Source organism: Salminus brasiliensis, chromosome 18, assembly GCF_030463535.1.
Source record: "Salminus brasiliensis chromosome 18, fSalBra1.hap2, whole genome shotgun sequence".
Taxonomy (NCBI): Eukaryota; Metazoa; Chordata; class Actinopteri; order Characiformes; family Bryconidae; genus Salminus; species Salminus brasiliensis.
Genome location: NC_132895.1, coordinates 28,236,969 through 28,248,396, shown reverse-complemented (window position 1 = coordinate 28,248,396; position 11,428 = coordinate 28,236,969). Strand labels below are relative to the sequence as shown.

At 36.6% G+C, this 11,428-nt stretch overlaps 1 protein-coding gene across 1 annotated transcript; it reads left to right on the top strand.

Moving 5' to 3' along the window:
* Window positions 1–1,986: 1,986 nt before the first annotated feature.
* On the top strand, window positions 1,987–10,746 carry LOC140538966 (solute carrier family 22 member 4-like). The gene is made up of 11 exons (XM_072661534.1): window positions 1,987–2,053; window positions 2,606–3,235; window positions 4,267–4,370; window positions 4,753–4,907; window positions 5,782–5,953; window positions 6,304–6,430; window positions 6,543–6,640; window positions 6,905–7,119; window positions 7,748–7,930; window positions 9,354–9,489; window positions 9,587–10,746. Exons 2-11 carry the CDS (start codon window positions 2,849–2,851, stop codon window positions 9,654–9,656), a joined length of 1,647 nt encoding a protein of 548 aa, XP_072517635.1. The 5' UTR covers window positions 1,987–2,053; window positions 2,606–2,848; the 3' UTR covers window positions 9,657–10,746.
* The last annotated feature ends 682 nt before the right edge of the window (window positions 10,747–11,428 follow it).

Below are 11,428 nucleotides of genomic sequence, written 5' to 3'. Positions count from 1 at the left end.
GAAATTAACTTATTTAATTCAAGTATCAAAACTAAATTCGTATTTTAGCTGCAGTTGATTTACTATTTTTTTTTACGTTTGTATATGTTGATATATACAGGCTGAAATATACAGTCTTACATTTGAAAATTGCCCATTTCAAATAAGTTGACATGCATGTCAGATATATTTAAAGATATGAGAAAAATATGTTTGGATACGTGGGAATTCCATATATTCAAATACGTCATATACTTGAAATCTATATATTGCAATATATCGGATATCCATATGAGTTAGTAAGTTACTTTTCTATTTGTACGGTTTACTTGTTTTGAAATTGCACTACTTAAGGCTCAAACATGAAGCTTTTGGTAAGGATCAGGAATAGGATACGGGCAACAGGGTTAACGTGAGCGTGATGGACATTCAACAATGTGAAAATGATTAACACACTTCACCCTGTGCTACTTAATCCGAGCTCAGGGTGACTTGAGCTTTCCACTGTGCTTTGTTGTTTAAATCAGGCAGTAACAATACATTAAACTTTGCTGTGCCTGTGCCACCTAAAAAATATTTTTTTGATTACTGTGACATTGTTATTGTGGGTGTGACTGCATTCTAAAATCAAATGCATCAAAAGGCCTTGGTAGTTTTGTGAAGAATTATGTATTGCCTAATCCAAGAAACTTATTCATATTTATATTTAAATAAATATTGTCATGAATAAGGAGACTGGATGCAGTTACAGTGGCTTTATTGGCAGGGAAAACAGGGCAAACAAACCAACTAGGTTTAAAGGGCCAGCAGATATGTTAACAATCATCAAAGTTTTATTTTTGTCATAAATCTATTAAATAGCATCACTGGCACACAAAAAAAATTATTATAACTCCATTTTTGCAATTTTTAATAATTTTACCTAATTTAAATGTCAGTAATGTTTTACAAAATTGCAAAATTTTTACTAAATAATGAATGGACCAAAAGAAATTACTTTGACTCGATGTAATTGACTTCTACTGAAAGTTTAAAAAGTGTATTTTTGGTGTAAAAGTTTGATTATTTAGCTGGTCTACCAGCATTACCATGCTAGTTAAAAAATATTACCAAGCCTGAGCAAGGTAATTAACCAGTACAACTAGCATGACTTGCATTACCACACTGGATGACCAGCATGACCAGCCTGGCCACACTCGTTCACCAGTATGCCCAGCGTGACAAAACTGTCTAGTCTAGTCAACCAGTATGGCCAGCTTTTTCAACCACCCTGACCATCAGCTGATCTTAAGATGGATTTGGAAACCATGCATCTATATGTGACACCTTATTTGGAGTGGTCCTTTCTAGATCAAATAAACACTGATCAGTCTCTGATCAGACTCTCAGTGACATATCAATAACCTCTACAACTTCTACTGATTTCACTTCCAGGTTCAAATCTGTAGATATTCACCAGAGAAATCAGTGATCATCCAGTCTGCAACTGAAGCTTAACTGGATCAGATTAAGGGGCCAGGATTAGGTTTTGGGTTGAGGTTAAGGTTAGAATTAGGGCCAGGATAAGGATATCAATAGTAAAATCAGTCAGTAATTCATCACGTATTTAGATGCTTCAGCTGCTGCACTGATATGCTGCTGACATGTTACTGATACACTGTAAAGAGTTTATTAAACATCTACAAATGACCACTTCAAATAGTTCTCTGTTTGTACGAAAGGAAAATAAAGAGATTATTTGGACAAATATATAAGAAAATTTGATCAATTAAGAATTCAATGTTTTGTCAATGAATTCAATACATTTAGCAGATATTTGAGGTATTTTACATTGCTTAGTGCAAACTGATTAGCTTTTTTAAGTTATTCAGGTCAGTTGAATGCCAGGGGTTAATCTTGTCACTGCATCACTAAGACAATGTCCACTCTGAGTAGGGCTATTCTGAATTAACTACTTCAGGAAAGATTGTGTCATCAATCACTGGTGAACTGTTATTTAGCTCATGGACCACTGCAGAGCTTGTTACAAGCTCACACAGATCAGAACACCAAACACCAGGCCAAGTCAAAACAAGTAAGTTATACTGGACACTTTATTTTAGTAACAAAAGTAAATTTGAACTCTATAATAGTTAATATAAAAGTTTTTCTTGGTTCTTAAGCTTTTTGTTTTGATATTATAAACACAGATCTTACTGAAACCATGATGCAAAACCCAGGTTAAATGTTCTGAATGGTTTAGCAACATTGTATTTATTTATAAAATACTGTAATTTAAAATTTCACATTTCTTTACCAACGATTTTACCAGACATTAGCTGGAAAAGTGTGGAAAATGTGAAAGAAATGGTTGGGAATGTTTGAACTACCGGCTAAAAATGTTGCTAATCTCTGCTCCTTAGAGTGCTGGTAAGCTCCCTTGCCTTTGAGTGTGTGCTGTGGAGTTTAATGCCACTAAAGCCATTCACATTGCAAGCACGTGTAATTCTTTTGGGTCTTTGCATCACAAAGAATTCTGCGTTGAGGAGTTGCTTTGTTAAGGTGCAGATTTTCGTGAACTTGTGGGTTTATGGATTGTGAACAACATGCCAGAAGCTTTCTCATTTCTGACAATTTTTGTGTATAGATGATGTGAGCACGTCTGGTGTCTGTACAAAGAATAAGAAGGGAAAAAAAGGTAAGCAACACTGGGGGCAACACTCGTGGAGGGCCCCTTGGCTTGTCCATGAGTCAAGGAGGTCAGAGAAAGCCTCAAGATCTACAAGCCTACAAGGTGGAGCTTTTCAATCCCGCCTGGTTGTGTAACCATAGGAGGCCTAACTTTCAACTGCCTCCTTTCTGAACACACCTCAGACTCGACTTCACTACAATGGGAGATTACGAAGAGGACACAGCCTTCCTTGGTCAAAAAGGCCCTTTCTTCATTATAATCTTCCTGCTTCTGAATGCCATCTACATCTCCACTGGCTTCCATAGCTTCTACATTGTGTTTGCTGGCGCCTCCCCTTCACACCACTGCCAGGTCCTAGATGGGAATCTGAGTGAGGAGTGGATCAAGGCCAGCATTCCCATTGAGGATGTAAATGGCAAGCTGGAGCAGAGCAAATGCTGGAGATACAGTCTGGACACAATACAACACTTCGCAAATGAAGGGTACAACTTTGCCAATGTGAACTTCACAGACATTGCCAAGGAGCGGTGCATAGAAGGATGGAAATACAGTACAGATGTCTACCACTCTACAATTGTCTCTGAGGTGAGAGCATGCTGTTTGTTAGAGTAGCATCTTTCTACTAGATTCTTTCTACTAGATGGAGTATTGCTGTGATTGTATTTGATTGAACTGCATTCAGCAACAAGAGCGTTAGTAAGGTCAGGATGTTGGATGATCACCATCCCACCTCATTCCTAAAGTATTGGATGCAAAACAGTTCCACTGCTTATACCCCTCTAGCCCATGCCTGGCTTTAGGCATGGTGCTAGTACATCCCCATTTATGTACTCCAGAGTGTCCTATTCTACCAAAAGTACTTCTCTAAAGAGAGAAAAAAAAAAGCTTTGTGTGTGTGCATGCGCATCTGTGCCAGCAATGGATACAACTTATAGTCCACAAACATTTGGACATATGGTGTAGATCATAAATACTTACTTTAATAAATATATATTATTTGAATAATATTGCATTTAAAAGTATATCACTTTTTAAATTATATACATTTTATATACATATTACTTTATACACATTATACACATATTATTTGATTGACCGGTGAGACCATGTTGAATGGACCAATAGAAATGCTCCAAAATTACTTGGAATCAAATATTTTTATACCGGCTTCTACTGGAAGTTAAGGTTTTCCCTTCTCCTGTAAATGTGCCATTTTGGACATAAGGTTTTATATTTGTACTTGGTTGAAATATAGTCATTATGATTATGACAAATGATAGTCAATTTCAAATAAGTTGCCATATCAATCATATCATTTCAATATGTAAAAATATATGCTGGAAATAAGGGAAGTCCATATATACTAACATAAGGCATACGTTAACATATCTATACATTGCCATATTAGGAAATTCGTTTGTCAAATCTGCCAATATTGACAGTATGAACATTAAGTATCATGAATATGCATACTATAATAACAACAACAACAATAATAATAATAATAATAATAATAATAATAATAATATTTGACCATATATTAGATTTCAGTATGGGTTATTTGGAGCAAAAAATTCCAAGTTAAAGTGAACATAACGTCTGCGTCCTGTCTGCAGTGGGACTTGGTGTGTGAAAGAGAGTGGAGAGTTCCATTTGCCTCCTCAACGTTATACATGGGCTATTTGTTGGGATCCCTCGTCTCAGGACAGCTATCTGACAGGTACCGGACACGTCATTTGTACTTTCAACCTATTTGACACACTTTCATACTAGTAACTTCACTAAAGAAAACATAGGTTAATAGGTTAATGATTTCTTTGACAGTATAAATGCTAATAATTAGTCCTAATGGAAACGTGCTGGATATAAATGTTGGATATAAAAAGTTTAAAAAATGGCGCCATCTGCTGTTCACACTTAGGAACACTTGTTTAGTTTCATGATGTCTGATTAAACATGTAAAGGGTTAATCATCATCACATGTTGATAATTATGCAGAATGTTTAAGTTACATATGTAAAAACTAGACATACTCATGTGTGTTTAGTAAAATATAAATGTATTATCCATTTGCTTCATTAATACAATCATCTTTGTTCAAGGTTTGGAAGAAAAAAGGTTCTTTTCGCATCTCTGGCATTAGAGTCTCTCATCATCTTTGTGCAGTCGTTCTCCCAGTCCTGGCTGGTTTTCTGCATCCTGTATTTCTTTGTAGGGGCCTTCCAGGTGTCCCTGTACATCACAGCATTTGTTCTTGGTAAGCATGCCTCCTAAATTTAATTTTTTTCAACTGTCATCTCAGGATGCGGCTTTAGTTGTGGTTGGAAGTTGATATTAATCTCATGGCAGTATTGTGCTTTCAATGATTTTTTTTACCTGTTATTTTGAGTCAAAATGAGCAACAACACATTACATTTAAAACAAATGGTGCACACACACATGCATACTGCATAAGATTTACTGAGAGGCTGCAGTCCAAGCATGAAGCCTTTACTCCAAAATCAACGCCTTTAAGTTTGAATAAAGTTTGCAGCTGACCATACAGACAAATAAAAGGCTTTCTGAGTTTTTTTTTGGTCAGATCACATAAAAGTGAAGTTGTTTGGCCACAGTGATCAAGAGGTATGTTTGGAGGGGTTCAAGCTGTACTGATTGTTAGGCATTGTGGTGGTAGCATCATGACATTGACTCTAAACATAAATCAAACATTTAAAGGTTGTGAAATGGATAAAGCAAGGTAACTGCATTTTTGGACAGCCCTGCCCTGAACCCTATTATAAATATATAGACTTTAATTAAACCTCAATTCTGCCAGGAGTTAAGTATCCAACTAACATTCTGCCTGAAGCTTGTTGATGGCTACAAAAAAAAAAAAAAAAAAAAAAAACACTGTCTGGTCAAGGTATTGCTAAACGACATTTGCCAAATTATGTATTATTTTCAATTAAAGAAATTGACCCTGTATGTATAATTTTGACCCCAAGTTGATGAATACTTATATTCTACTCATTACCTAGTATGACATCCCACAAGTTCACACTTAAACCTGAACCAGGCTACATATCTCCTCTTCAAAATGGTACATTACAAAAAAAGGTAAAAGTAACATTTACTTGTGATTATTTCTACAGGTACTGAGGTGCTAAGTACATCCTTGCGTGTTCTCTTTACCACTTTGGGAGCCTTTCTTCACTATTGTGTTGGGTACATGGTGTTGCCATGGATTGCCTTTGCAATCAGAGACTGGCGAACTTTGCTCAGGGTCCTATCAGCACTAACACTGGTGTACATCCCATTATGGTGGTAAGTAGCAGCAAAGAAAACATTTTAAAAGGCAACCTATCAAACTGACACTTGATGGAAATGTATTTTACCAATGTGATTTTTTTTTTTACTCACCTTTTACAAAAATTGTTATTCAAGGAACCACAACGGGGTTTTTCTGTGGCATCACTCACACCTTTATTTTGACATTGTTACCTTTGTGTTTACAGGATACGGGAATTGGGAAACATTGATTTGAAATTGCATTTGTCTGTTCTAATTGGTTCAGATAAAGGATTGATTTGCAAGTTTGTCTTTAAACACCTGTCCAAGATGAACAATGGAACCTGGAGTTTAAAGTATGATTCTAAACTCTTTGTATTTTACAGGTTTATTCCAGAGTCGCCTCGATGGCTGATCTCTCAGGGCAGAGTAGAAGAAGCTGAATCTATAGTGAAAGACGCTGCAAAGAAAAACAAAGTCATAGCACCAGACATTATCTTCAAGCCATCAGAGGTTTCACCCCTTTGTTTAAAAGTTAGATTTGTTTGCTTCCAAATATGGAATCTCATAGGTTTTTATATTTCCATCATGAAAATGTGCAAAAATATTTCTCTCTGTTTCTTAGGGCAACACGACGCCAGCACCTAGGAAAAAGTACAGTATGATCGATGTTGTCAAGACCAGCAATATACGTTGTACCACCTTCATGTGTTTGCTGTTATGGTAAGTAATACGCTGCATCATTCCTAGAACAAGTGTGTGCAAACAGATGTGCTAATTTAGGTAGTTTAGGTTATTTCTATATGCTACCTGAGGTAGAATGCATATACACCACTTCAGGAAATCAAATGCAAACATTTAGTCACCTCTACAGACTCATTGTAAAGAATTCCCTGATTTAGATGTATATGTTTTTTTGTGACACATCAACCATACATATATGATATACATATACATATATGACTTCACATTTTTGTGTTTTCACAGGATGGCCATCAATATTGGATATTTTGGATTGTCCTTGAACACATCCAATCTTTTAGGCAATCCATTCCTGAATTGCTTTTTATCAGCTGTTGCTGAAGTGCCTGCTTATATCATTGCCACTTTGCTTCTGAAGACGTGTCCAAGAAGACCACTTCTCTCAGGATTCCTCAGTATAGGTGGAGGATTCCTACTCTTGATCCAGTTGATCCCTGAGCGTAAGTATGGTGTCTTACTTTTACAGTTTTAGGCACATGACCCATGGGTAAAAGAACCAGACAAACCATACTATACTGGGAATGTATGGTTATTGCAATCTTTAAAAAGTATAAAAGTGTATAAAATCAAATTAATTTAATTTCTCTTGGAAGTGTAATAGAATGACTGTAAAAGTTTTTACATACTTAAATTATGTTTTTTGTATTTAATTACAAAGCACAATTACTGTAGCCTTGTCCTCCCTGTGCTCATCGCTAGCTGCAATAACTTTAAAAAAGTATTGGGACACCTGCTCGCTCAAGGTTTTTCAAAAACAAGGGTATTAAAGTGTTTATCCTGCTTAGTTGGAGTCTCTGCTGTCCAGAGAAGGCTTTGTACCCCTCTAACCCCGCCCCTGGCATTAGGCATGGTTCCAGTAGGTTAATGTTTATCTGCTTCAAAGAGACCTATTCTACTGGCATTACTTCTCTACAGGGACCAGATAAGCTTTGTGTGTGCATTTGCACATCTGTGTCAGCAATGGGTGCATGTAGCTGAATGCATTCTTGGAAGGGGTCTTCATATGTCATTTCAATGTAGATCCAAGATCAATGATGTGAGTAAATCATTCTTAAACCTCTTTCACAGATCTCAGTACACTGGCACTGGCTTTAGAAATGGCTGGCAAATTTGGCTTCACCATGTCCTTCACTGTGGTCTACATTTACACGGCAGAGATTTACCCCACTGTGCTCAGAAACCTGGGAATGGGAATGTGCTCTTCAGCTGCCCGTATCGGAAGCATCACTGCACCTTACATTATATTCTTAGGTAAGCTGGCAATTTGTTTACTAAGAATATGAAGCCTTGCTTAAAGGCAACAAGGGGTCCAGGCACTGACAACATGAACAACTTCCATTGAATGTTTCTTAGGTTGAAACCCTATTGTTTTTAGTGTTATTCACAAAACAAATGATATACTGGCAACAACAGATATCTTAAATGAATTCCATATATCTAGATTGTTGTTCTTCAGTGAAATAAGAATTTTTTTGTAAGTTATTGTTCAGATAAATCTTCTGTGGAAATTCTTATTCTAAAGGTTTTCTTGTTTTGCACTATTCAAAAAGACTACATTTATATTTATAGAACTTGCCAAGATATTTTTGGCAATGTTGTTCTTCTCAGCTAAAACAATACAGGTAGCAAAAATAAGAAAGAATTCAAATGTTACTATCATGGAAAACCCTCATCTCTCAAAATATGTTTCTACTTTTAACAGAATACTGTTATTGTTGCCGGATGGGGGGTGGTGGACCCAAAAGCAAAGCTCCTGGTTAATTTACTTATTTTAAACAGGGAGATGAATAAATAAACTGAGAGAAAGAAAATTCAGAAAGGTGAACAAGGATTATTGGGTGTGTTTTGCTTAGACTGCTGGAAACCAGGTTCGAACCAGCAACCCACTGAACCAAAGGGTAGTGTGTTACCACTGCATTACAGTGGAGATGTGAAAAAAGTGGGAAAGCCATTCCAAGAAGTTTTGGGACTTACTCAAACAAAAGGCCACAATAAATGAAATATTTGTTAACAGAAAAAAGTAAACTTTAAGGCGGTAAGCTGAGCCCTTGGTTTAGCTCACAGTTTAAACATAGCTTCCTTCCTAATTAAAAATTCACTTGTCTTGTCTTGTCTTTCTTCCCTTTTTCTTTTGTTCTTAGTTTTCTTTGTCTTTTCCTTCTTTCCTCTTTTGTTCTTAGTTTTCTCTTTACCAGTTTACCGTCTGCCCCTCTACAAAGGTGCAGCACTGAGCCACTGTTTGGAAGAGCTTTTATGCAGAGCCCAGCAGGTGTGTCTGATCAGCTGTGATTAGCGCTGTGGCTTCTGGGAAATTGAGTTTTTAGAGCTGCTCCCATCTGCTTTCTTACTACACCGCCTTGGCCCCCTGCTGGTGACCGGCAGTGTGGACTGAACTCTTACAGTTGTTTTTTTAAATTGTGTCCAATGTCCCTGACAAGTTTTTTCCCTTCTCCTGTAAAGTTGCCATTTAGAGAGGTTTTTGTGCAACAATCAAAATTGTAGGAAATACGGGGTATTTTACCTAATTAATCTCCTAGCAAATCTAGATGACACGAGTAAGCTGAATCCTGCTATTATATTTGGACAGGATATTACTAACTAAAATATTTTTACAATTATTTTATAACTCATTCAAAAGCTTCTTTCATTCAATGTACTTTTTCTTTTCCTGCAGGTACTTATAGTAAGTATCTTCCATACATTCTGATGGGAAGCCTCACCATTGGCTCTTCCTTAGCCAACATGTTTCTCCCTGAGACTTTTGGGAAAGTGTTGCCGGAGACCATTGAGCAGATGCAGAGTTGCAAAGGGTATGGCTTACCAAGAGCACACTGATTTTCAAAACTTCACAGCAGTAGCAAAATATTAGCAAATATTTGAGTTGCCTCACTTTGTGTTTTGCTTCAGCTGCCACAGGGGAGATGTTCTGATGGAGGAAGACAGGAAACAGGTTGTCCTAAAGGAACAAAAGCTCTAAAAACACCTAAAGCTCTGATGGAGATGGTGTTGCAAGTTAGAGGATTGCATGTGACTGTGCAAAATTAAGCAAATTTTGTGTTTTTGCTTTGTTAACCTCTGAATGAAGACAGAGCGGAGTAAAAACATATGAATCCATGCTGTCAGGCCATTGTGGAAAACAACAGCACATACATCCTGGGGTACTAAGAATTTGATAAAAGTACAAAATATTATATTTTACTATTGTACACTGTAGAATTACTGACTGTCATCAAGGCTGTTGCTTGGGACTGTAGTTCATTACATAACACCAGCTTTTTTGGTTTATTTTAGGAAATAAAAAGCCATATGAGGTATATACAGAGCACTTTTTTATGAACAACTACATACCCACTCAATCATATAATTATGTAACAATAAGCCAGACATATGGCAGCAGTGCAATGCACAAAATCATCTAGATATGGGGCAGGAGGTTCAGTAATGTTAACATCAACTATTAAAATTGAGAAAATAATTCTGCAGGCAGAAATGTCTTGATAAGAAAGGTCAACAGAGAATGGCCAGACTAGTTCGACAGAAAAGCTGAAAGAAAGGCTACGGTAACGATAACCACTCTGTATGTTTATGAGCAGAAAAGCATCTCAGAATGCACATAATGTCAAACATATCAAACCTTGTGGAGGATGGACTACACCGACAGAGGACCCTGTCGAGTTTCACTTGTCATTTAGAAAGCTAAGACCGCACTTGGCACAGGCTCACCAAAATAGGACAACTGAAGACTAGAAAACGTAGCCAAACGTAGCTCTTTCGAAAGCAAAAAGAATACCCACCTAGAATTAGCATAGTGTTCCTAATAAAGTGTTCGGTAAGTGTAAATTAATACATTTTTACAAAAATATACACAGGCTTGTATGACTCTGCATAGGCACATATCTTTACAAGACTTGCTCTATTGGGTCCAAACATAGCACAGATGATTGCATTTCAAACCAAGAGCAACGTTTTTTTAATATTTTTTTTTACTCTGCATTTGTACCACCTGATACAGACTGAATGTGTAAGCTCAAATAAAAGCTCCAATAAAAACATTTAAATGGTCTAAATTTGTTGTGCCAGCTTTATGTAGCTGTTTGGTACATGGCATATCACATTTTCAGAAATGGACGCCTATAAATACCATGTCAAAACATTTTTTTAAATATTGCGTACTTTAATCATCATTGTTTCATCATGATGTTTTCACTGTTGACTGATGTTTTTGCAAGAAATCCTTAGCAATGATTCACACTGCATTTGTGCACTTGTGAGCACCTGTTGACATTAAGTGCTTATGTGTTTCATAAGACACAGCAGACTGTGGTAAAAAAGTGTGCCAATTTGAGAGATGTGAGAGATGCACTAAAATCTACAAAAGTAAACACGTGGCAGCACAGTCGCAATGTACTGTATATGAAATCACTGAAGCTATAAATGAAGCAATCGATTACTCTTTTTTCCATCGTGGTCCTATATTATTTCGAAAAAAACTCAATTTATTAGAAGCTAAAGAACACATCTTAACCAGGGGTGCCAATAATTATGGAGGGCACTGTAAGCCACATATTATGGCAAAGTTTTAACCCTGGAACAAAAGGGTGATGTGCTGTTAGCAAGCTGAAGGGATTGTAGTTGTATTAGTTTTGTATTAGTCTAGTTTTGTTTTAGAGGTAGTGAACAATTGCTAGTGTTTCTGCTGACAATAGCACAGGTTCATGTAGCAACCCATATTTCCATAACTTGCAAAAT